We start from the raw sequence: 26,109 nt of genomic DNA on the forward strand, positions 1-26,109 counted from the left end.
GAGAAGAAGCAGTCCAGTGCTCCTCGAGTCCCTAAGGCAGGTTCTGCCCTTCTGCTTGTCCAGAGGGAGTGAAAATACTGAGCCATGCCTTCAGCACTGAGCCGTGCTGGTCATCTTGGAAATAAAGCCAGCAGGAAAATACACTTTCTGGCAGTGAATAATTCCCTTCCTGGGGTGTAGTGTTTGTTGTCCTCATTACCTGATGCACTTCTCAGGTCTGTTTTGACTTCCCCAGCTAGCAGGTAACAAGGACTGAAGGCAGCTGGCAGAGGGGCAGAGCTTCAGGTGCACAGAAGTTGGCCACTGCCAGCTGCATTGCTCCCACCACAAAGAAAACCCCCAAAATTAAAGAGCTACAGCTGAATTGTTCCCACCAAAAGAAAGCCCTAAAAAATTCAAGAGCTACTGGTGTTTTCTAGATCTTGTGCATTCCCCAGTGTGTTCTGAGCACACCTGAAGGCCAAGCTTTCTTTTTTAAAAGGAGTTAAGACCTCCTCTCCTCCACTGAGGAGGCCCTTTGGGCTGTTACAGTTGCTTTTAAAGCTGTTACTTGTAACAACAGTGGTAAACCCAACAAATTATAATTGCAAGTGCAACAGTTTCAAATCACAGGTTCAAAGGAATGAGGTTTTCTCAAAATTGAGCCCTGGCCCCTCAGCCAAAACGCCAATTTGTCAAAATAAAGTTCAACCCCCAGAGTGAACAGAAAGTATGAACTCCCCCACAGTCAGGCCCATCCCTCTTTCTCCAGGAAGGTGCTGGCATTTTGAGGAAGGAGGACAGGACAAGCCCTGCCTTGGGGCAGAGACGTTTGAGCATCAGTATTTTATTGCAAAGACTAATTACATTGCTGTGTACAAGTCACACCGGGCAGTGTGCTCCTTCATTGAAGTGGTACAAAATACACAGGGTACAGCCAGTCCCCCCGGTGGCACCAGCGGGAGGGGAGGGGACAGTCCCAGGGTGGGCAGGCACGGAGCAGAGGGAACACCCTCCCAGGGGTGCTGGTGCCCAGGGGCAGGGGCTTTGGGCAGGGGGGAGGCAGGAGGCTGCCCCTGCGTCAGGGAGCCAGGAGCTCCCATCATCTGCATCATGGGCAGCGCTGCCTGAGGGGCCGCGGGGCTGGAGGAGCTCTGTGCCAGCCACTCTCACACCCAAGCAGCCTCTTCCTCACCAGCCCCAGCCCCTGGAGTGTGGTCCCTGTCCTGGAGCAGGGAAAGGCACCACAACCACCTGGGAATACTGACGGATGGGAAACAGAAAAGATCTGCTGGAATGACGCGCTTAAAAAACAGAGATGGAGGCAGGAGCAACAAAAGGTCCCCCTTTGGTTAGTGTTTCCTACAATGATTAAAAGAAGCATCTCTGCCCCTGCTCAAGCAATTAGTGGTAGAGAATTTGGGAGGGGGGGGCTGGCAGGGTCTGCACCCCATGAGCACAGCAGAGCAATGCTGCTGCTGCTGCTGCTGCCAGCATCCCTCCCAGCAGCCTTAAATACCAGGGGGGCACAGGACAGGGACTGGGCTGCAGGGCAGGGGGAGGCTGGATTAGTAAAATGTACAAGTTTACCTCTTCTATTTACAACCAATAAATACTGAAAAAAAAAATCAGTAAACTTTTTTGTTTTATACAAAAAAAAAAAAAGTCTCATTGCTGCTTCTCCCATGGTCAGTGTTTGAAAAAGTCCGGTTAAAGCCCAAGGTGAGTGGCACTTTCTGTGGGTCAGGCAGTGGCAGCTGGGGCACCTGGAGCACCTGAGCTCTCTGGCCCCTCTGTGCCCACACAGACCCAAAGTCTCTATTTACACAGCTTCAGACAGAACTTTGCTCTCCTCCTCCTCAGGCTGGCAGCGCTGGGGGCATGGCCCAAAGCTCCCCCTTGGCAGAAGAGACACTGGCATTTGATCTTTGGTGCAAGTTTGAACTGGCCCAGTCCAGCTGGAGGATGTGCTGGATCGGGAGAGGAGCGAGACCACTCAGGCTTCCAGCTGGGGAGAGCACGAGGCACCCACTCCATCATGGCACAGCCACAGGCTCCTCCACGGGGCTCAGCACTGTGCAGGGCTGCATCCTTCCAGCTCATCTCCCAGCCCAGGGCATCCGTGGCTTCTCCCAAGGGAAGGACAAGGACAGGCAGAGCTGAGCGGTGGTGGAAACGCCAGTGATCCCAGGGAGGACAGACGTGGAGGTAACACTGGGAAAGCTGGGAAGGAGGCTTGGCAGCCCCTTCCAGGGTGATGGTGGCTCCTGCTCTGCTTTGTCACACAGCCCCTCTGCAAGTCACTGCTCCTCGGCTCGCTCAGACACAAGGCACCTACGGCAGAGGCGGGCTCCAGCTCTGGGCTGGCCGGGCTGGCCGAGTGTCGCACCGTGGAAGGTTAAAAAAACAAAACAAAACAAAAAAATAGACAAATCCCCCCACTGCTGCCTTCCTGTGTAGAAAAAAAGACCTGATTGGAATGGGGGCTTGTGCAGAGAGAGGCAGAGGCCGACACCAGTTGCCCAACTCTCAGCTCTGGGTGCGGAAGGAGGTGCACGGCTGTCGCCCGTGGGTGAGGGTCACTCCTCTGCCCTGCAGGGTGGCACAAGGAGTGGCCACAGCCAAGCCCGGAGCAGCTGCCCCCAAGGCCCCGTCGGTGATGGGTGGCAGTGGGGCTGAGGCTAGAAGATGCCCTTGGCGATCTTCAGGCCTTTCTGCTTCATCCTGGGCAGGGTGGAGCTGGAGCCGTGCTTGATTTTCACCCCCTTGGAGAAACCCCGCTTCTTGAGCACAAAGTCATAGTTGGCAGCGGAGTTCATGGCGTAGAAGACGTTGGCATTGTCGGGGATCTTCAGCTCTGGAAGTGAACAAGGATGAGCGTCAGTCAGGTGGCCTTTCTTGAAAAGGGACCAGAGTGGGGCTAAGGTTTGTCCCCAGGTGCTGGGATGCCTCTTGCTGTCACCTCTCATCCCAGCTCCAGCCTGGTGCTGCCCAGGAAAGTCCCCGCACCCCAGCACACACACACCTCTCTCCTCCGAGATGATCTGGACAAGCTCATAGTCTTCAGGCCGGTCCCCATCCAGGTTGTGTTTGGCCATGGCCTTGCGAATAACCACGGGGGTCTTGTCCTGGCTTGTCACCTGTGAGCACAGAGTGCTGTGAGCTCAGAACACTGCTAAAGCCTCCCAAAATGCGCCATGCCCATATCCAACCAGCACAAGCCACCCACCCCTCCCTGGGGATGTTACTAACCAGGATGCTCTTGTACATGTTGCCGTTGTCCACAGCCAGGCTGACTCGGATGATGCAACAGTCGTCGACCTGCTGGTTGTAGAGGGGCAGCGAGAGTGAGGAGTAGCTGGAGATGCCGGAGACCGAGCGCTTGTGAGTGCGGGAGGCCGTCACCGGCGTGGAGGAGACGGAAGAGGAGGAGGCACTGCTGGAGCCTGAGCCGATGCCTGACGTGTCCAGGGAAGAGAGGGAGGTGGATTCCCAGAACTGGAGGGCAGGGAGGAGAGGGGATGCGGAGGACACAGTGGGTTTAGCTTCTCCATCGGCCACAGACGGGGCGTACCAGCGCTGGGGGAGGGAGGCCAGAGGGATCTCACTGACCTGTGACAACGGGGGACCGACACAGCTACAGCCACTGGAGGCACCAGAGCCTTGCCGTGCTGCCAGAGCAGCCCCCGGGCCCCCCGCCTGCTCCCCCCAGCCCCAGCGCCAGGGCAGAGGTGGGACAGTCCCCACACCATGGCCACAGCGGCCCTGGGACCCCTGGACCCTGCGAGCTGCCACGTACCTTCTTCTCCTGGCAGTCGGGGGACTCAGGGATGAAGCTGATGTTGATCTCCTCCACGTCAGAGCTGCTGGAGCCAGCAGAGGTGACACTCACTGAGTCAGTGGCATCCCCACTGCACAGGTACTGCCCACACTTGAGCTGGTCAAAGGATTTCGAGTGGGAGCTGCCGCTGGCACAGGGCTCTGTGCTTGGTGGCTGCCGGCTGCCAGGAGAGAGGTGGGGCAGGTGAGAAGGGGGCAGGGTGAGGGTGCATTTGGCTGGCAGGACAGTGGCCATGCCTGCCTGGTCCCCTGCAATGTCCAGCCAGAGATGCCCCACGCTGGCCCCCACCTCCCACCGGGGACTCACTCGCTCCATCTCTTGATGATGCCCGTGTTTTTCTTGGCCTTCAACGTGTTGCTGGCTGACTCTGACAGTGGCTCAATCTCACACGACAGCCCATAGCTGAGAAGGGAGAGAGGAGGGTTTGAGATCCCTGTGCTGCCACCAAGTGTGAGGGAGGCAGAGCAGAGAAGGGAGCAGGGGGCAGCTGCTGCTGTCAGAGGAAATGAGTGGTGGGACCTCCCTCTCACTCACCTCTCAGCCTCGCTGAGCCGCTCCAGGCTGTGGAACCACTCCACAAACTGATCCTCCTGTGTGAAGCTGTAGTTGTTGCAGGCTGACTGGAGCAGCTTGATCTGTGCGATGACTTCAAACTCCTGCAGCAAATGGAAACCATGAGACCAGAATTCCCTCTCCCAAAAGTGAAGGACACAAAGGAATAAAGGAGAGGGATCAAGCCCAAAGTGACTGGCAGAGCCTGGGATTGCAGCAGACCAGCCCTGCTGTGCAGCTGCCAGGGCAAAGCTCTCACCTTCCTTCTCTTCTCAAAGTTGATCAGCCCACCCTGGAAAAGAAAGAGATGAAGGTCAGGATGGAGCAGGCAGAAGAATATTGCTCCCTCCCGCGTCTATCTCTGTCTTGCTGCCACTGCAGTGTGAGTAACCCTGCTGAGAAAAAGTAGCCCATTTCCTTGGGAGAGAGGTGGATGGGCAGAGTTGGATATGGGGTGTGGGATACAGGATGTGCAGTGTGGGATACAGGATGTAGTGTGGGATACAGGACACAGCCTTCCTTTTATCAGCCCAGGCTCTGGGAGGAAAGGGAGGACAGGGAGGAGGTACATACATCCAGGAAATCCTTCATGGCCGTGTCCAGCATCACCAGGTCCGTCAGGAAGGTGCCAAGGTAGGGAATGGTGCCCTGCATCACACCCTGTGGGGACAGAGGGGTCAGCAGAGCTGGGAGCAGCCTGGGCAGCTGCTGGGGAGGGGCACAGGGACAGCCCTGCCACACTCACCATCTCTCGCTGCTGCTGCTGCCGCTTCTGAGCCCTCTTTGGGTTGATCTCCAAGGTGGCAAATTTGGATGTGCCCTCCTGGATGGTGGGGAGAGGAGGGATCAGCACAGGTGGGAAATGGCACTAATACCTATTAGCTAAAATTCACACCCATTTTCATTTATATAACTTTCATTGTAGGAAAGAGGAGGGAATCAAAGCTTTTTCATGGCTCACAGAGAGGAAAGCCTTGGTGGATAGGAACTGCTGCTCTCATTTCAGTATAAATGCCTCCCTAACGGGACGTTTTGTTCCCTTTTGCATTTTGTTTCCTCTCAGTCCCTAAACCAGAGCTAGGCTGGGATCTGTGGAGAAGCTCCACATGGAATAAAGGCGTTTTTGCTGCAGCCTTTCACCATCTCCACCACCCCACCTGGAATCAAGAGGACTTTGCACTGGACTGTTAACATGCAGCTGCCTCTGGGGACAAGCTGTCACCTGGTGTTCTGGATCCCATCCCAGTGCTTATCTGTTCCCTGAATTGATTTGCCAGCTCCAAGTAGTAAGTTTTGGGCAGAGAAACAGAAATTCCAGCCTTGGTCTGAAACCCCTGCCTGCTCCCCAGACTCAGCACACCCTGCCTGCACCCATGCCTGGGACTCCAGCAGCTCTGCCAGGGCCTTATCCCTGTGGCTGGAGCACCATGGAAAGCTGAGCTGCCTGTCAGGAACAGGGCAATGAGGGTCCTTCTTCCCCCTACCTTGATGAGAAGCTCCCGGCTCAGCGAGTGGTTGTTCTCGTCGGAGAAGATCTCGGAGAGCTCATGGAATGTGCGGAAGCTCTCCCTGCACAGGGGGGACAAGGGGAAAAGTCAGCAATTCTGCCATGGTGGGGTTTCCTCCTTGGGCTCTCTTCTGCTCACCCCAATGACCCCAGTCATGCTCAGCTCCAGCTGGGCCTTGCTGTTTGGGAGGCATTCCAAGGTGTTTCACACGGAAGGGTGAGGTGCTTTTATTTCCTCACCTTCCTTAGGTCCCTGACACCTTACACTGGCCCCTGGGTTTTGGGCACACTCCAGGAGGCAATGCTGGAGCTCAGGTGATCCCATGGACACATCCAAGTGCCACAGCAAATTATTCCCCTTGGAAGAAGCCCTGCAGGAGCTCCTTACCTCAGGACCTCATCCCAGGTTTTCTTGAGCCGGTGCACAGCGTTGCACTGCAGGGCTGAGAGGATGGCTCTGAGGGAGGAGAAGTTCTTCAGGATCCGGCACTCCTGAGGGCAGACAAGGACATAACAGGATTGGAGTTAAAAAAAGCTGGAGGATCTGCTGGTATTCCAGCAGGACCAAAGCTCATCCCTTTTGGGTGGAGGTGGGAGGGGAGCTGTCCTACCCGAGCCACTTCGATCCACCGCTCCACCACCTTGGCCCTCTGCTGTGGCTTCAGGGACCTGTCCCCAAGACAAGTGGCAATGACACAGTTGGCCACACTGTTGAACTGGGAGACTGTGGCACGGATGGTGGGGGCCAGGTGCTCTTTGCCCTTCTTGTCCCTCTGGGACCAGATGCAGCCCAGGCAGTGGTAAGGCACCACTTTCTTGAACAGCTCCTGGAAGATAAAGGGATGGAGAAGGGCTCCTTGGTGTTCTCTGAGGAGAGAACAGGCAAGAAGGAAAAAGGGATGGGAAGAGCCAGGCCCGTGCCCAGAGCACCACTGAGCCAGCTGGTGGGTGACTACTCACAGCATCCATCAGTGTGAACTGTTCTGCCACCATCTCTGGGGAGAAGGAGAGGAAATCTGGCTTCCCATCACCGACCCCGTTCTCTTCCACCAGCTGGAAGGTGCAGCTGCTGTGGTCCACAGCTACAGGAGACAAGAGTGAGGCTGAGCACTGCAGTGCCCACACCAACCCACACCAACCCCCTGCAGACACGCTCATCCCATCTAGCTTTGCACCTCCAGCAACAAGGCTCAGATAAAAGGATAGTCATTTTAAACCTGAGTGCAAGTGTCTACAGAGGATTAAAGGCAGATTAGCTAATCCACTTAGAAATCCCACTCCTGCTGCAGTTGGATTGGCTTCCCAGTGAACCCCCATGTAGAGTTCACAGGTGTTCATCCATGTGGCTCAAGTTTTGGAGGCCCTCAATGCCAACCAGCAGCATTCCCTCCACCTGCAGCCCCAAATGAGCCCTGCAAGCCAGGGGAGGACCCCACCTTCTGCCTCGGCCTCGCTCTGCTCCTGCTGCTGGAACTGGGCCAGCAGGATGCGGGCTCGGCGCTCCAGGTCGGAGCCGGGGATGTTGTGGCGCACGTAGGAGATGAGCTGCTTCAGGCAGGCAAAGTCGGGGGGCTTGCGGAAATCCTCCGAGTACTGGTCCAGCCAGGCCCCCAGGATGGAGGAGATGGTGCTGCAGGAAGGGGGAAAACACAGGCAAAGGGAATCAGGTGGCAGGAGAAACCTGTGTGCACGCCCACAAGCCTGGGAGCAGCGCTGGGATGACAGATCCCTCTCAAAGAGCTGCCAGCAGAGCCACCACAGCACAGGCAGACTTACTTCTTCAGCTCCATCCTCTCGTCCACAGTGTGCCTGGCATGGTCCCCATTCGCCTGCACGTGGAGTTTGCCATACCTGGGGGGGCAGAGGGGAGGCAGTGAGCACCCTGCACTCTGCTGCCTCTCAGAGCAGCCTCTTCTCCCTCCACATCACCCCCAGCTCTGCCACGGGCTCAGGATGAACCTGCTGGGCAGTGTCCTGCTCTCCTCCCTCTGCCACAACCTCCCCATTACAGGAAGGGAAGCAGCCAGCACTGGCCACCTCACTGGAAGAGCTCCAGCTTTCTGGAAAGTTGTGTCCTCCCTGCCCTGTCCCAAAACCCTCACGCTGACGGAGCTGGGAGAAGCCACCAAACCCCCAAGGCATCACAGCAGAAGATGCTGGGGCTTTCCTGGCCACCCCCAGCTGTGTTTTTGGGGCTCAGGGCAGCCTCACCTGTTCAACAGCAGGTCCAGCACTTGCTTGGTGGTGGCGAAGGCCCGGTAGGTGCACAGGAAGATGGTGACATAGGTGGAGTCATTGCCCTTGAAGGCTGAGACCAGGTACTCCACCAGCTTCTCCAAGGTCCCGGCTTTTATCGTCCGCACCTTGCACGTCTCGTAGAGGTTTAAGGCTGACTCATTCTCAAACTGCCAGGACAGGAGCAGAGGTCAGTGGGCTGGGTGAGGACAGACACCATCAAGGGCAAAGTGTTCCCAAAATGTTCACAAGGTCAGGTCCAGGCTGGGATCCCCACAGGGATCTTCCTCTCCTGGGAAAGGAAGGCTGAGTCTCCTCAGACTGCAAACGCCAGCAACCCAGCTGAGAGGACCTGAGCACTTGGGAAACCCCAGGAAAGGCCTCAGAGTTGCCAAAATCCAGATACAAATCAGAGTTGCCCTAGTTTTTCAAAATGGGGCTGCAGATTGTTTCACCTGTACCCCTTTCCATGCATCAGAGGGCAACAGGTGCTCCCACTCCCTGCTCCCAAACCAACACATGATTCCCACGGCAGGGAAACATCTGAATCCTCCCCTGAGGCAGGAGGAGCCCCCAGCTTACCCCCAGCCAGCGCTGCCCTTTGTTGGCCGTGTGGTGGAGCTGCACTTTCCGGAGGGATATGCTGTAGATCACACCATCCTCCAGCTCTTCTCCGATCTCCTGTGTGGAGCTCTGCATGGAAAAACAAGATACACCATGAGATAAGGACAGCAAAGCGTGGCAGAGACGCTTTTGTGGCTCCTATGAGGGATCCCAGCAAGCCAAAGGCAGCAGCTGGCTGGCAGGGACTCTCCCTCACCTGCTCAGAAATGCAAACCAGGTGACACCAGTGTGTCTGGCTGGCTGAGCCTGCCCACGGTGGAGCCAGGACTTTGGGAAGCTGCTCTTGGTCTGTCCCACATCCCCTAGCTCCATGTCTCAGCCCTTCAGCAAAGCCAGGCTGTTCCAGTGCAAGGTGGGACCCCTCACAAGGCAGGGAAGGGGACAGTGACAGCACAGCTCAGTGCCCAGCCCTGGCTGCTCCCCTCCCCAAGCCTCTGCCTCTCCTGTGAGGTGACACTGGCTGCTGATCTGAGCAGAGAATCAGTGATCTGAACCAGCCACCCTGGTGCACTTCCCTAATAAATAATAGTAAAAATAATCACTGTCAAACCAAGCTGCCCATGGCACAAGTCAGAAATCCAAAGCTAAAAGCTGGGGGAAATCCCAGAGATCTGCACCAGGGTGAGATCAGGCACAGCCAGGACCGGTTTGGACACAGGGTTCAGGCACCTCTGGGTGACAGGCACCCAGCTATGAGGCTCCCATTTCTGCTCTGCAGGATGGAGAGCACCAAAAATGTGGTGAGGAAAGGGGTGATGCTTCTCAGGGCAGGTTCCCAGGCACAGGCCTCCCCCAGCACCACACACCAGCACGGGCTCAGCAGCAGCTCCAGCCCCACAAGGACAATTTGGTTCCCTCCTCCTCCTCCTCCTCCTCCTCCCTAACCACGCTCTGCTGAGTCAGTGCCTCCCTTAAGAAGATTTATCCAGATCCTTTTAAACACTGCAGGGATCTCCCCCGCCCTCCAACCCCCTCACCAAATGGCAGGACATGGACGAACACACACCAAAACCCACAGCTCAGCAGAAGGAGAAAATGCCTGAAAGCAGTAAGCTGTTAGAGGGGGAGGTGACCATCACTGGGACACAGGGCTGTGGGGACAAACCTCTCCTGCCAGAGCCAGCCCTCAGCTTGCCCTGCAAGTGCCCCTCAAAGAGCCCTGAGCATTGACAACAACACTCTCAGGAAGAACTGCCATGAAAGGATTTAGGATGGAGCCCCAGAAGTGATGCTGCTCCCTGCAAAAAATGCTCTCCAAACTGCCCTGTGAACATGGGGACAGCCACACCCAGGCTCAGAAGAGGCTGCACACCTCAGGGACCACAGGACCCTGAGCTGATGGATCCCACGTGCACCCAAACACTCCTCCTTTATCAGCCCCACCACAGCAGTGCCCACTGCTCTGCTCTCACACCCTGCTCAAGCCAGGGCTGTTCCTCACAAGGAATCAAGGCGGGGAAGCACAGCCAGCCCAGAGACTGAGGGGAAGCTTGAAAAAGCCTCTCATTCATGGCTGTAATGAATGAGGGCAGAGAATCCCCCTGGGCAGGGTTGCTGACTTTTTCACTTTCCGCTGAACCTGCTTTTCTCACTTCATGCCAGGCTATGGAGAGGTTTGGTTTGCTGAAGTTCAAGGAACTTTGAGGTTCTGCTGTGAACATCAGGAACCTTTCCCAGGGTTCAATGGCTTCCAGAGCAACCCTGAGAGCACCCACATGAGGCAGCAGACACCAAACATCCTTCCTGGCACCTGTGTCTGTCCCTCTCTTATTCTGTGCTCTGGGATAAATTATGGCACAAATTTGTGTTCAAGTACACTGCCCTGGGGACTGGCACAACCTTGGCACAGCTAAAGCTTTGTGTCCACTTTGGATCAAACATCTACACTGACAGCACCTAACCAAGTTGGCCAAGTTGTCTTTCTTCTTTAGATGCTGTTTCCCACAAAAACAAAATACCAACAAAAACCCAAACAAACAACAAAAACAACAACAAAAATAAAGCCATGGAAATGCTTCCCAATTTGTCCTGAGCTCTTTCCCAGTCTTCATCACCCAACCTGCATGTCAGCCCTACCCCTGTGTACCTCCCACTTAAGCTCTGGGTCCAGCAGGACCAGAGTCCTGTACAATCTAACTCAGAAAAGAGATTTGCCCAGGCAGTTGTAAGCCCCAGATGAAAATATCAAGAAAAATTAGATGCTTGCTGACATGCAATTAAATTCATAAATTAAATCATATGGGAGGAAAAAACCATCTCAGGATCAACCCATGAATCATTGGCAACCGCTGTGCAACTACAGTGGAAATTATTGCCACAACTGTGCAGGGTTTTCACTCTGCATTTCATGTCACGTGCAGGGGATACACCCCACTCTGATGTGCAGAAAAGCAAATTTCATTTCCTTCCCATATCCAAGACTGTCAGATTCATTCATTTTTTGCCTTGCTGACTTGCGTGATATCCCCCAAAGTTCCCCCTTTGCAAACCACACACGGAGGCCACGGCTTCCCAGCGGTCTGCAGGCTCCTGCCAAGAGCCAGGAGAGCTGCTACACTGGGACATTCTAAAATTTGGTTATTTATATTCCGTGTGAGCTTCCTCTTTGCTACGGCTGCTCCTGTGAGATGCTGATTGCGCATTCCGCGCACATCGGTTAAAAACCAACCCAAAGCAAAAAAGCAGCAGCAGGATGGAGCCAGAGGAGTCTCATTCCAGCACCTGCACCAAGCACACGTTTCTCCCCTTGCAGGTGAGCTGGGAGCAGGGCAGGGACAGTCTCAAAACCTTGACCTGTGCCTTATGTTTGTGCTGGCCAGGCAGAATCCTGCACTCACACCAGCGAGTCAGCCAAAGCTGAATGCCTTCAAAATGGTCTCTAAAGAGACAGATGAGTGCTTTCCTTTACTTAGATCATTGGAAATAACACTGTTTCAAAAGATGCAGAGCAGACAGGGCCTTGGAGGCAGCAATCACTGAATATTGCAACAGTCACTGCTGCCTGCCCTGCACATCTGCTGGGATTTTCTGCCCCTCAGAAGGGAACATGACTCAGGCTCAGCCAGCACACAAACCCTCCTCCACCTCAGCCTGAGGGTGAGACACAGGTGAACAGCCCCTTCTGTTGGCACAAGGGATGAATCCAACAGGCTCAGGCAGTGCTTTAAACATCTGCAACAAGATTTGATGATTATGGCATCTGCACCTTCCACCAAATTCATACAGGTGGGACTTGGCAGCCCAGAAAGTGAGGTCCAACACATTTCAAGATGGGCATCAAGAAAAGGGAATACACAAAAAAAATGAAGTTTTCTTTGATTTCTCCAGAGTTCAATGTGCAATCCTGGTCCTCTCCACACACCAGGAGAAAGGCTGGAGCACAAGGGGCACAAGGAAAAGCCACATGTTTAACTCTCCCCAGTTGTGCAGAGCAGAGGCTTTTGCAGAAGCAGTGAGTGAACTCTGCAGGAGTTCATCCCCTGAAATATGAAACGGGAGCCTGCACCAGATGGCTGCCCTGGGCCTGGGGACTGCCTCTTCCAATTGCAGCCAGCCCTGGAGCTCCCACTGATGGTTCAAAGCTTTTGTGACTACACCAGGGAGGAATTCCTGCTCCGTGCAATAAACTCTTCTGCTCTCTGCTGAATGTTCTTGTACTCGGCGTGGTGTCAAACCCCACGTCTTCACACAGAGGATTAATAAGGAGCTCTAAGATGCAGCCAAGGTTTGTGAGCCTGGAGGAAGGGTGTGAGGGACCCTGAGAGCCGGGCAGAGAGCAGCAGCAGGGACTCTGCCTTCGGCTCTTCCCGACAGATGAAAGGAGGGGAAAATGCAAAAACCAAACAGCAAAGCAAAACATTGGCTCAGGCTCTGCATTTTGGAAAGTGTTTGAGCTCGGTCACAAAGGTGGTTTTAGTTAGACAGGAGCAAAGTGCAGGATTAAGTGTGAGCACGGCTGCATCCCCACACTTACACACAGACAATTACCCAACAATTACCAGGTCTTAAGAGCTCTGGTCCCACGTGCCCCAGGTTAGTGCACTGGCCTCCAAAGGCACAAAAATAATGAACTGTTAGTGGAAAAAGGTATTAATTTCAGCACATGTGGAGGAGGCACAACTGCTTAAAGTGCTTTTGCTGATGCTCTCTGGACCACAGCTGGTTTAACAATCAAGATATTTGTGTTACTCTGCTCCCCTTTCTGTTGAGTTACACAAAATGCCTGTTCTACAGACAGGTACAGAGCAGCACTGAGAGTATCTCTGCTGAATTCAAAGGGGCTGCTGCTACCAGCCACAAGAGAGGAGCAGGCACTAACCCTGTCCCTGGGAAGGCAGGAATGTGTGCCTGTTGGGAATTAACAGAGACAAGAAAAGGCAGAGCTGAGCCTCAGAGACGTCACCAGGGGTTTCCCATTGAAGCTCCGTGCTTGCACAAGCTCAAAAGCACCCGATGAAAGGTGGTAAAGCCAGGAACAGCAAGTGGGGGTTTGGTCTTTACAATCCCCAGCCCTTTCTCAGAATAATCCCTTCCCACTAGCAACGGGAAATGGGCCTTTCCAGAAACAGAGGAAAGCAGCTCCAGCTCGGCCCATGTCCAACACCAACCCCCAGCTCACTTTCATTTCACCCCCAGGAGCAAACCCTGAACCCCTGCAAGCAACAGCAGCGACTCTGGGACCTCTTATGCAAAGCTGAGTGTATGACATTATGTAAAAGGAAATAGGAAAAAAGTCAGCCCCGGGTAGTGAAAGGAAAACAAGCTCAGTTCTGTGAACCGAAGATAAAGACCACAAAAGCAGAAGCACCCTCTGTCCTACACGTCCAAAATAAGCACACACAGCACAACACTCTTCCCCCCATGGGGACTTCCAGGCAAAAAGCCCTGTGGTGGCTCTTCCCCCACAGCTCTGCCTGGAGGGATCATCCACTCCTGGCACTCACAGTTTCCTTCCCCTGGCTGTGCTCAGGAAGGCTCCAAGGACTACCCCAAGTGCTGAGGAAGCTGACAAACATCCCCTGCTTTAGGGGAAGGAAAGGTGCCCACGCTGGTGACTCACAGCATGTCCCATGGAGCAGCAGCCCCACTGAGGGCAGGAGCACTTTTGCTCCAAAACATCATCCCAGCCATGGGTGTTAAACTGTTAATTCCCAGCCATGGCCATGGTGGCACTGGGGTGGTTCTCTCCAGCTGGGCAAGTTCATCTCCCACTGTCTCCTTTCCCCCTGCTGATGGAGCTCAGTCCCCTGCCACAGCTGGGTGTACCCAGCCCCTGCTCCCCATGCAGAGATGTCCAGCAGAAAGACACAATTCCTTTGGGTTTTCAACACTCTCTGCCTTCCTTCCTGCCTGCTCCGAGCTGCCTCAAACCAGGACTGATTCCAGCAGCCCATAAAAACACAGCAACAAAAGGGGAAACAGGAAAAGAACAGAAAAAGGGCCAGAAGCTGAACTCAAACCCACCATGAAAAAGGTGAAAAAGGGTGATTGAAAAACCCACCATGAAAAAGGGTGATTTTGCCAGGACACCAGGCCAGTGGCAACAGCTGAGGGCCTGTTCTCTCCCCAGCAGATGCTGGGCTCCACAGCTGGGTTTTCCTGACACTCTGCTCCAGATGTTTCAGCACAGAAAGCTGTGCCTCAGGGGAACAGCCCTGGAGCCAGAGCATCACCCAGCACCACGATGGGGCAGAGAGAAAGAGAGGCCACATCACCCCATATCTGCCTCTTGTAGGGATCTTACACCTCTCCTCTCTTGGGCTCTGAGACCACCAGCAGCTCTGACCCTGTGTCTGTGACCCAGAGGATATCCAAAGGCAGCCTTCTCCACCCTGGCAGCCCAGGGAGAAGGGAAGGGAAGCTGGCAGCTGGGTTACAGAGGCATCTTGTGACTCACACGCAGTGACTCAGTGGCTGGAGCAAGGATTAGGAGCTCAGCCTCAGTCCAGGAACGAGACAAAGCAGATAAGCAGGATTCCTCCCCCACTTGCTCCTGGTTTGCTTTTAGAGAAAACTAAGAGCCTTCCCACGTGGAGAGACTTGTTCCATTCTTTTTGTGGATTGGAAATCAAAGGCTCTGCATGACCACTCCATCCCCAGCCTCCAAGGGGCAGGATCAGACCCCTGAGGTGGGGAAATGCAGGTGGCTGGGGGATCAGGCTGACAGGGGGACTCCCCAGGGAAAAACAAACTCCAGCCACAACAGGGATGACTGATGAACTGCAAACCCTGAGTTTCCTACACCCAGGAAGCCACCACCCATCTGCACCCCATATGGAAACACCACCCCGTGTCCCCTCCCAGGGGACGTGCAGGGATGGGCTCCCCTCGCAGGCTATTCGAAGAAAACTGAGTGCAGCAGGTTTTGCTTCCTCTCTAAGTCGATGGAAAAAAAGATCCCGCCGACACAGCAGATCTGGCTCTGGCTCCACAGCCCTGAGCCCCGTGCTCGTGACGGCCCTGGAGCATCCCTGCCCGGAGCCAGCACAGGGGCAGGCTCGGAGCAGAGGGACACAGCCCTGCTCACAGAGCCACTGCTGCGCCACCGACTCGCCCACACCCCCGGGGCATTACTGGAAGTGAAACCAGAACGACGCGGCTGGTGAAAAACGGAGCATGAAAAATTAATGTGGGTACTGCTCCGCGAGGTTAAATAAAGATTGAGCCTCTCATTCCAAGTCATTTCGGCTCAGAACAAAAGGTTTGCGTTTTACTGAGATGGAACAGAAACATCTGCAATAAAAACATAACTGAAACAAGTTCAAGAACTGATTGATGTTTTTCTGGGTGTACAGTAGCACCTGGAAGTCACATGCAACATGACAGTTCCTCAGCCTTGTTCAAATGTGAATTTAAACACAAGGGGTGCCCTGAAGAGTTCCAGCCTACCTGACCTAATCTACTCTATCAATTCCACCTCTGGAGCAGGCCCCTGGTGCACCAAACGTGTTATTTCTGGGGCAGCAACAGCTGGCAGGTGTACTGGGGAAGGGATGGAGATGAGCTTAGCACTCAGAGATGATGTTCCTTGAAACTGATTGGAACAGTCACAGCTAAAATGTCAATTCTGGCGTCACACATGTTCACCAGGACACAAAGGCCTGCTCCTTGTGGCAGCTCCAGGGCAATGCTTGTCCTTTGCATGCATCAGCACCTGCAAGTGACTCCATCTTCACAAAAGCCTTTACGTTCCCTGAGATGCAAAACCTTGAATACTCTCAGCTCTCAGCCCATGCACCAGCCCAGACAGCCAAAAAATTTGTCTTAAGAAGCATCATCTGCAATAAAATCAGCTCCTTTTGTCAAACCTGCCCCTTGCCCTGGCACAGCCATGTCCTGCATGAATGGAGAGCTCACCTGGGCACACACAAGGTGGGATGTGCAGGAGGGACAAAGCAAAGAGGGCAAAGCAAAGATTCCAACTGCCAGATCCCACTGGCCCCACACTGACATTCCCAGAGAGTTTCACCCCACAGTATTCCCCAGCAGCCTGATTAAATTGTAAATGTGACTGTCTGGGCAGTAACTCTCCTGCTGCAGCTTGAGGAGGGGAAAAGACAGCAAAGCCACTGGAGTCAGCCAAAGCCAAAATCTCCCTGGAATTCTGAAGGTGCACATACCAGGGGCTGTCCAAAAGCCACAGCCTTGCCTGGCCACACTAAAACAGCACCTTTCCCCTCCGTTTCCATTTGAACAAGGTGAATTTCAATCTAGCTCAGACACATCCTTAGCTTAGATAAACTGAACCAAAAATAAACCCCAGTGCAATAAACCCCAGTGAAATAAACGCGTCCACCCATGTGTTTACTCTGCCTTACGTCAAGCAGCGCTCCCTCCACCAAACCCAGCATGACCAAACCGGGCAAAGCTGACAATCCCGGACCTTTAGGGACCCCCTCCTCAAAATCCCGTGCAGAGGGGGTGCCCGGGGGGCTGTGCATGCCCCCAGCCCAGGCTGGCCCCAGGCGCGCTGTGCCAGCCGGCTCGATGGCAGCGCCGGTGGCACAGCGACAGCCCCGGCTCTGTGCGTGCGTGTCTGCACCAGGGTGACCCAGTAAACAGCTGAAGCAGAGAAAATGCAGGAACAATCCAGCGCGGAGGGGCTGGCGGCGAAAGGACGGCAGGAATAAATGCGGGGCTTTGTTCTCCGGCCGTGCCCAGCTCCCAGCCCGGCCGGGATGATGCGAGGCTCCTCCGTTTGCTGCTGGTTTGTGATTCCCGGGATCAGCCGGGCTCGTCCCAGCCTCCTCCTGACACCCGCAGCTCCAGCGTGTCCCGGCACAGCCCAGCTGCGGGTTCCAGGCCATTCCCTTCGCTCCGAGGAGATTTTCCCCTTGCAGAGCATCCCGCTACTCCCGTGGGAAGGTGGAAGAGGCAAGAGCAAGCGCTCCCGCTTTGTAAACAGCTAAATCTCACCTTGGGAGCATTACTTAAATAGGTGTCAACGAGGCAGGAGGCGCGACGTGAGCAGGTGGCAACATGCCCACACCTGGAGGGGGGGAACGGGATGCTCCGCCAGCTCCCGGTGATTTCCACAGCTGAGGCAAATGAGATTTTACGATTAACTGGCACCTTTGGGGAGAAAACCACTGGCAAAGCATAAAAATCACGCTGTTGTCAAGTGTCTGAACACACACCAAAGTGAGGTTTGGCCCTGGGTCCTGCCCTGTGTGCCAGATCTGTGGCACAAGGGGTGCAGGTGCCCGGGCTGGGAGGATGAATTCCTGCCCCAGACCCTCAGCCCTGCTCTGTAGGTGCGGGGTTTTGGCCATGGAGCACTGCAGAGCAGCTCAAACATCCACAGGAGCCTGTTCCTCCTGGCTACACACCTCAGTGAGCCGGTGCACACACGTTCCCAACCCCACTCACCTGCTCCTGCCAGCCTGCCCCCTCCATCCTCTGGCATTACAGGTGAGCACTCCTACAGCCCACCCTCACATTTAATAACATTATTTTGGGATATCCAAAAAGCTGGAGTGCACAATGGCTGTGGGGCAGCATCAATGTGAAGAGGGCAGAGGTGCCAACCTTCATGCCCTGACTCCCTTCCTTTGATGTTCCCTGGATTAAGACCAGCCAAGCCTCAAACATCCCCATCCTCCCAGAGCTGACTTTTGCTGAGGAACACACCAAAACCCATGGGAATGAGCACGGGGAGAGATGGAGTTTGTGGAATACCCCCCTAAGAAGCACCTCAGGGAAGAACTGCTTGTTATGACACTGGTGTGATCCATAGCTATGCTCTGAGTCACCCCAGCTCTGCCAGGGAAGAACCAGCCAGGCCTGTCCTGTGTCTGTGCCAGCTCTCACTGTTGCAACAGGGACAGAATGGAGTAAAGCACATTGTCTGGAAACCCAGAAATGCCAGTGAGTGTCACCAGCAACGGGCACCACCAACACACTGCTCAGCACGGGGCTGCTGAGCAGCAGAACTGCAGCTGGGACCAGATAGCCATGAAAAACACAACCAAAAGCAAACAAATAGAAGCTCTTGGAGAAAAAAATAGCAGCTTTTGGAGGAAAGCTGGGCTACTTTAGGGTGATACACCAACCTGAGTGTTGGCCTTGTCCTGGAGGGTCTGCAGTGATTGTTGGGGTGACACCATCAGCCCCAGCTCCCAGGCTCTGCTGCTGCTGCAGTGCACAGAGCCAGACCTTGCCAGCAGCAGGCCACCAAGTGAGCCTCTTAGACAGCTGTCTGACCAAAATCCCCAGGGTTTCAGCCTAAACTGGAAGGTGAGGTCCTGAACCCGCCAGCCACATGAAGGTGGAGCTTCAGCATCCTTATTGACTTCCCACAGCTGAGCTTTGCCCCTGCCAGTCCCAGGCAAGGTGCTTTGCTTCGCCCAGCTTGGCTAAACCTTGGTTTCCTGAAGTCAGTTCCGACTCCTGGAGGTGAACCCAAAGCAAACACATCATTTCACAAACACACTCTGGCTGGGGCAGGAGCCTGGGGCAGGCTCTCAGCTTCAGAGTCACCATGGAGACCCAACCCCTGCAAGAAGCAGGGGAAGGCTGTGTGGTTTTGCTCCATCACATGAAAAGAAGTTCTGGTAAGACAGGTAGCGAGCCCTTGGCAAAGCAGGTTTCCACACAAGCCCTCAGTTCAGCTGCTGGACCGTGGTTAGCAGAAAGCAAAAAAAATAATGCCTCAGCATTCCAGATGAAGCTGCCTCCGATGAGTTTCCTCTCCAATCTGCTCTGTTTGCAAGTTAGACCAACTTTTCTTCCCCTCCCAGTGGCTCTGAGGGCTCGGCTGGTCCCTGGCAGGCAGAGCCATCCCCATCCTGCCTCTGCTGAGCCCGGGGCTCCCCAAGCAGCTGCTCCCAGCACCCCAGGTGTGGAGGGAGGACGCCCTTTCTCGTCCCAGCACGTTTCTGACAGCAGAGCTCATCCAAATACCAACAGTGTAATGAAAACAAACTGCTGTGGAGCCAGCCGAGGCAAAAGGGCCACGCCAGGAGCCTCTGCTGTGCTTAATCTCCAGTGACATTCAGCTGTCACATAACTCCTGACCCTCAGGTGGAGGGAACTCGGCATTATCTAATGTGAAAGTGCTGCCCTGCAAGAACCCGGGCCAGCACAGCTGAATGTGACTGAAAACCAGAGAGGTGATTTGCATAACATCACAAAAACAAACCCAAACCAGGTGAGGGATGAGGTCTGGGGAGCTGCAGAGTCACTCCAGTGCACAGGAGGAGAGCAGCACAGCCCAGCCCACGCTGCCCGCGCTCAGAATTGGGAAAGGACTTTCCTGGCACCTCTGGCAGGGCTGTTCCCAGCTGTGAACAGAACAAAAGGCCCCTCCACAAACCCCCTGTGCCAGCCCAGTGCCCAGAGCAGCCCTTGCAGCTCTGCCCCTGCTCCGACCCCCTCCCTGTGACTCCCTTCAGGCAGCCTGGCTGGGATTACTGGGATCACTGGGATTACTGGGATTACTGGGATTACTGGGATTAGTGCTCCGTGCTCAGCACTCCCTTTCCCTAACGACTCAGGAGCAAAGTCCAAATGCATCATTACTGGGGCTGCTGTGAGGTGCAGGTGAGTCCCCACCTGGGCACTGAGACACCTGATAACTGGAATATCCAAACACCCCAGTCCTTGCCCTGCTGCTGGTGTTCCCAGGAATGCTCCAGCCGGGGGCTGCCTCACAATTCCAGCGTGATGCTTCTTCCTGGGCACCAAACCCCACTGCCAGCATCACCTTTCAGCCCACAGATGCTTCCCTCTGCAAAACAAAGATCCCACAGACCCCTGGAACACAACACACACTTGGGAGCAGCCACGGCTGCTGCTGTGGGAGCTAACCCACACAAACATCACATTAACCTGTAAAAGGACTCGATCCCACAACTCAACTCCTTCTCCCCAAGGCCAAAGGAATGTTTCAAACCCCAATCCTCCCCCCCAGACCCCACCAAAGCAATGCACAAACCCTGGCTGGCCACGAGCTGTGCTGGAGCCCCCCGGGGCCCCCTGCCAGCAGCTCAGCCAGCTTTGTATCCAAATCCTGCTCCTTAGCAACCACATTTTTTTCCCCCCTCTTGCTGAGTCCGTGGGAGATGAAGAAATATTTGAGAACTGAGACAGCCCTGCTGCAAGGATATATTTAAATAAAAGGAGCATGGACGTTTGAAAGCCAGGCATTAGGCAGCTCTGGAGATAAGGGTGTTAGAGAAAGTGTGAGCAGGGCATGCCCAGCCTTTAAATGGGGTCTGGAGTGACCTAAATAAGCTCTTTGCTCCTTCAATTACACTCCCCTCGGGGACACAGTGGCTGGCTAGAGAGCTGGGAGGGGAGATGGAGGAGCTGCTGGCCAGACCAACTCAGGGGGCCCTAAAACCAGGCAGAGCTCTGGCCCTGAGAGTGGGGTGATCACAGCCAGACCCCAAATCCCAAACAGTGGTGGGTGCTAAATGAGACCCATCCCTGCAGGCACAGCTGGCCTGATGCTCCTTTTGCTCATCACACCCCAAAGCCAGGCCCAGGGAAGTGGGGAAATACTCCAGGACAGCATTTATTGGCCCCTGCCTGGGGATGCCACCCTGAGAGCCACAAAAAGAGAGGCTGCAGTGGAGCAATAGTGTGATCTGGGCCAGGGGGCTGAAGCTGAGTGATGCTGAAGCTCAGGGTGGCCTAGGGGGCTGTTTGCCCATTCATCCTGTGGACAAACACAGATTTCAGTTTCCAGGGCTGCCAGTCTGGTTCTAAATCCACTAAAACCTCAGTGAGACCCCAGCATGGGGGTGCCCACCCTTATGGAAACATGGCACAGCAGCCTCTGAGTAAAACAATTATTACACAAACTCATTTGGAAGCTTCTCTCCAGCTTCCCTCTAACCATATCAAACAATAATAACAAAAAACCCCTCCCACCCTGCATCAGCCACCAACAATCAGCATCCCAGCCTGCTCCAGGCCTCACCAAACCCCTCTGGAAGGGAGCCAGAAGGTAGCTCCCCATCCAAGAAATACCAACAGATGATGTTCATCTGGCAAATTGCAGGGGACATATCAGGTTGTGCCTGGGGGGGAGAACAGGCTGGGAGGAAAGGATCTTATTCCAAAGGCACCATAGGAAGTGAAAAGAAAATGGCTTTTAAGAGACATCTTTGCCTCTCCCTCCCAGCTGTAAAGAACAAGTACTGACCTATGAGGCATCTGGGCTGAGCAATTCAAGTTTTCAAGGATTCATTTAGCAACTGAAAATCTCCTAATTGTTCAGAAAACAAACACAGCCAGAATTACAAGGAGTTTTTTATAAGGGCTTTTTTTAATAAGAGTCAGCCCAGCCTCCTCAGAGGTTCAGCAACATCAGCTGCACGAAAGTTTCAGTCTGTGTCATCTGCAGTGGTGTTTTAGGCCACTCCTGGCCAGCAGAACCAGGAGGGCCACCAGATTCACTCTGTGGCTCCTGCTGGACTGGAAGGATTGACACTCACTGCTGAATATGGAATGGACTGGAACTGAAAAGGTCAAAACAAAAGGTCTGCAAAGCTGCCCTGTCAATCCCCCACTTGAGACAGTCAGTTTAAATTTTCCATCCCCCGTGGTTCGAATGCTGGTGAGAGCCCTTGGCTCGCAGGGCCAGGAGGCCTCACTCAGTGATGCTCACAGATGCTGATCGATACCGTTGCTGCGGGATACAGGCAAAGTCTGCCCTGCTGCCATCCCCTGCGGGCTCAGCAAGGACCAGAGAGAGCCACAATCCCTGCAGCCTGCCCAGCAGCTTTCCAGGGAGCCTCCATTCCCTGTGGGACCGGACTCTCCACCCAGGAGCTCTGCCAAAACCAGCACAGCTCCCTCTGATGAGGTGACAAAGGTCCCAAACGTGTCCTGGGGACTGTCACTGGGGCTCAGCAAAATACTGATGGTCCCTGGGGGATCTTATTCAAATAATCTGCCTTCTCCTCTCAGTGTGCAGCTACAGCTCTGCCTGAGGATTGCAGCCCCACCAGGCCACCACAGTTGTCACAACAGTGACACATGTTTTCCTTTCCCCAGTCGTGCAGTGAACACCCTGTGCATCCCAAAGTTGCTCAGGAGGTCACAGTGCACCCCTCTGGGCTGCCCCTTTTCTCACCATCACTTGGAAATAGGAAAAAAACCAAAAATAAAAGGAGGAATTTCTCTGTTCAGGACTGGGAGGGAAACTCGAGGGAGCAGATGCTGGGGCTGTGCTCTGACCATTCCTCAGCACAGCCCAGGGCAGAGATGTGGGCACAGGCAGCTCAGGGGGAGCCCTGGCTGGCAGCTGTGCCCGTGCCAGGCTCAGGTGAGCAGGGCTTTGCTCAGGGCCATGCAAAGCCTCCCTCAGCCCCATCCCTTTTCCCTCACAGCCACATCACCCAAGATGCTCCAAATCCCCCCCTGAGCTCCAGAGCCTCCTCCAGCTAGGGCACATTGTGCCAGGCAGGCTGTCCCCTGGCATGAGAGGGCCAGCACGCTGCATCACCCCCTCTTTTTCCCCTCTTTTTTCCCCCTCCCTGCCCCTGCTCTCCCTGCCAAAAGCACGGCCCCTGAGCCTCCCGAGGCTGGACTTCCTGCCAGGCATAACACGAACCAGATGATGCACTCCAAAGCATGTCAGCACGCCCACCCCCAGGAGAGAGCAGCGGGGAGGGGAGAGCAGGGAAAACAAGCTGGATGGAGCTTCCATGAACTCTCCCGGAGCTGACGAGCTCTGCCGCCACCAGGCCAGAGGTGAAGCGGAACAGCCTGAGCTCATCATCCCTTCCTGAGCAGGACTTTTCCATGGCAGGTTGTGGGGTTGGTTGTTCGGGAGAAGGAGCCGCTGCCCTCCCCGAAACACGGGCTGCCCTCAGCGGGTTATCTGCACAGCAGCCAGAGAGGCTTTAGTGGTGATTCCCCCCCTGCACCGCCCCTTTTCCAGCGGGAAGCATCCAGAGCAGCACATCTGCAGCTGGCTCCAAATCCCAGCAAAGCCAGACCGGCTGACCCTCGCTGCTCTTAACCCCTGCGCCGCCAGGGCTGCGGCTTCTGAAGAGCAAAATCTTCCTCCCGCCGAGCTCCTCCTGACACACCGTTTGCTCCCAACCAGGGACACTCCCATCACACCGATGACGATCATCCATTACCAGGATAAAAGATAAAAGGCCCAGCTCTGACTCAGATTATTTCGGGTGCCTCCACATGCAACTGCCATCAACAAAGCGCTCGGGGCCTCGCTGGGACCAGCCTGACTTTGAACCACCCGGGGTCGAATCCAAACAAGCACAAATATTTTTGCATCCTCCAGGAAAGTCCTCCCAATGCCCGTAACCTTCCCAGAGGACACTTTTGTGGTTTGGACAAGCCTGAAGCCTTTACAAACAGCTCAGATCTGAGCAGACTCCTGCCTCCCGCAGCCAAAGTCTCAAATAAAATACGAAAAGCCCGAAGTTTTAACAATCTGCCCCTTTCCCTGGGTGCCTGGAGGGAGAGCATCTGGTTTCTCCCTACAGTCCCCAGGGGCACAGGGACTCACAGCAAAAAAAAAACAAAAAAAAAAAAAAAAACCAAACAAACAAAAAAAACCAACAAGCAGGGGCACCCATTTGTTCAATAAAATGAAACACCAAACCCCTAAAGCACCTAGAGGGCTCTACAAGAAGGCTGGTGAGACTTTTGCAAGGGCATGGAGTGTTAGGATTTAAGCCGAAGAAGGGCAGATTTAGATGTTAGGAAGAAATTATTCTCTGAGAGGGTGGTGAGGCACTGGGCACAGGCTGCCCAGAGAAGCTGTGGCTGCCCCTGGAAGCGTTCCAGGCCAGGCTGGACGCAGCTTGGAGCAACCTGGGCTAGTGAAAGGCATCCCAGCCCATGGCGAGGCTGGAGAGAAAGACGATTTTACGGTCCCTCCGAACCCAAACCGCTCAGCGATTCTGTGTAACAGAATTCTGCGAATCACCCTGCGGATGCCCACAAACTCCGGGCCAGCCCTGGCCACGCTGCCAGCGAGGCGGAGCCCCCCAAACCCCCCAGACCCCGCACTCACCTCCAGCGGCGGCAGGTCGGGGTCGAGCTGCGTGAAGCTGTGCAGCACCACGGGGCTGCTCTCGCCGGCCACCTCCAGCCTGACGCCGCCCCAGAGGCTCCTGGCCCGCCGGCAGCCCTCGAACATCCTCTCGGGGCCGGCGGGGCCATGGTGCGGCGGGGCCCGGCGGCGGCTCACCATCGGCGGGGCCGCCGCATCCCCGGCTGCCCCGAACCCCGCCGCCGGCCCCGCCAGCCCCCCCGGCTGCCCGGGGAGCCGCAGCGGGGACGTGGGGGCGATGCTCGGGGGGAGAGGAGCGGAGAGGAGCGGGGCAGGCACCGCACGGGAGCGGGCTGATGTCACGGCGGGGCAGGCACGGAGCCGGCTGGGCTGTGAAGCGCGGCTGGATTTCCTCCCTCCCGCAGCCTCCGCCCGCCCTCAGGGGCCGGCCCGGCTCGGCTCGGCCCCCTCAGGGAGGGGGAACGGCGATGGGGACGCGGCGGGTGTGAAAGGCGGCGAGGCTGCACAAAGGGGAGGAGGAAGATGAGGAGGGTGATGAGGATTATGAGGATGATGGAGGAAAGGAGAGGTAAAACCAGCGAGAACTGCTAACTCTCGTATCTGAGTATAAAACCTCAGTCTCCTTACTTTCAAAGGACAATAGTAATCCAATGGTTTTAGGAGCCCCTCATGCTGGTGCAAGTCCAAGTGAAAGTAATGGAACCCCTCTCTAGTCCTAAACACATTCATAATCTTAACCCTAGTAACCCTCTCCACCCCCATCCTATTTCCACTCCTATCCAACAACCTCCAGAACACCCCCAACACAATTACAAACACAGTCAAAACCTCCTTCTTAATCAGCCTAATCCCAGTAGCAATCTACATCCACTCCGGAACTGAAAGCCCCACCTCCTTCTGAGAATGAAAATTCATTATAAACTTCAAGATCCCCATCAGCCCAAAAATAGACTTCTACTCCCTCACCTTCTTCCCCATTGCACTGCTCGTATCATGATCTATCCCGGAGGGCTGCGGGATGGGGTGGCCGGGGCTCCAGCCTCAACTGGGTAGGGGGAAAAACACCGGGTTTGTTGTTTTTTTGTTTTTTGTTTTTTGTTTTTTGTTTTTTTTTTTTTTTTTTACCGTTGATGGGAGAGAGCAAAGTCACACAGGTGACAACGGCTCAACGGCTCTGGGAGTGGAGCTTTGTGTAACCGGGTGGGAGCAAAGTCACAGAGGTGACAACGGCTCTGGGAGTGGAGCTTTGTGCCACGAGGGTGCTCGTGAAGCACCCGGGGGTCACACACCGCCAGCCAAAGGAAAAGTGCGAACTGCCAGCCCGTGAATATCATCAGCACCACGTGTTTTCATGCCAGCGTTATCCCGGCCCATGAGCTCAGCCCCCAGCCCCTCCTGGGCTTGGTGACACGGTGACAGCGCTGCGGGGACAGCAGGCAGTGTCCCCTGCGGGACTGCGGTGATGTGACCCGCGGTGAGTCAGTGCCGGCCCCCCAGCACAGGCAAAGGGAGCATTAGGGGCCAGGGCAGTGCTCTCGGCCCAGCAGGGACTCCAGGAAAGCAAAACGAGCCTGGGGGACAGCAGGGCTGCAGATCCCACTTTAGAGAACCCCTGCAACATAATTTTGTTTTCAGAAGCGGAGAGAAATGAGCAAAACTGTTTGTCATTCATCAGCCCCCTGTGCTGAGCACTGCGTGCTCCAGCCCTCCCCTGCTCTTCCCCTTCCCTCCTCACAAACTCAGAAACTGCATCCCAGGGTCCGGGCAGTGCTGCTGACACCACCAAAACCCGGGACTTTCATGCCTCAGCTCCCTCTGCAGCTGAAATAACACCGGCCTCCCAGGGCCTTCCAGCCCTGCAGCTTTATTTCCAGC

General features: G+C 55.1%; 1 protein-coding gene across 5 annotated transcripts in view; it reads right to left on the reverse strand.

Annotated features, from left to right (window-relative positions):
* Positions 1-810: 810 nt before the first annotated feature.
* Positions 811-26,109, reverse strand: part of RALGDS (ral guanine nucleotide dissociation stimulator) — a 56,483-nt gene continuing 31,184 nt past the window's right edge. For 2 of the 5 annotated variants that reach the window (XM_054646660.2, XM_077188947.1), the window contains exons 2-18: positions 8,697-8,807; positions 8,091-8,284; positions 7,656-7,730; positions 7,316-7,509; positions 6,840-6,961; positions 6,491-6,706; positions 6,268-6,371; positions 5,857-5,941; positions 5,118-5,195; positions 4,946-5,032; positions 4,632-4,664; positions 4,355-4,476; positions 4,127-4,222; positions 3,779-3,980; positions 3,232-3,591; positions 3,005-3,119; positions 811-2,836 (exon numbers count right to left, since the gene is read on the reverse strand). In XM_054646660.2, the coding sequence (XP_054502635.1) occupies positions 2,661-2,836; positions 3,005-3,119; positions 3,232-3,591; positions 3,779-3,980; positions 4,127-4,222; positions 4,355-4,476; positions 4,632-4,664; positions 4,946-5,032; positions 5,118-5,195; positions 5,857-5,941; positions 6,268-6,371; positions 6,491-6,706; positions 6,840-6,961; positions 7,316-7,509; positions 7,656-7,730; positions 8,091-8,284; positions 8,697-8,807 (2,370 nt within the window). In that variant the 3' untranslated portion in view covers positions 811-2,660. Of the gene's footprint in view, positions 2,837-3,004; positions 3,120-3,231; positions 3,592-3,778; positions 3,981-4,126; positions 4,223-4,354; positions 4,477-4,631; positions 4,665-4,945; positions 5,033-5,117; positions 5,196-5,856; positions 5,942-6,267; positions 6,372-6,490; positions 6,707-6,839; positions 6,962-7,315; positions 7,510-7,655; positions 7,731-8,090; positions 8,285-8,696; positions 8,808-24,234; positions 24,629-26,109 lie in introns of those variants that run through there. The other 3 variants (XM_054646658.2, XM_054646659.2, XM_054646657.2) reach the window with 3 other exon arrangements.

Source organism: Agelaius phoeniceus, chromosome 21 (genome assembly GCF_051311805.1).
Source record: "Agelaius phoeniceus isolate bAgePho1 chromosome 21, bAgePho1.hap1, whole genome shotgun sequence".
In the NCBI taxonomy this organism is placed as follows: Eukaryota; Metazoa; Chordata; class Aves; order Passeriformes; family Icteridae; genus Agelaius; species Agelaius phoeniceus.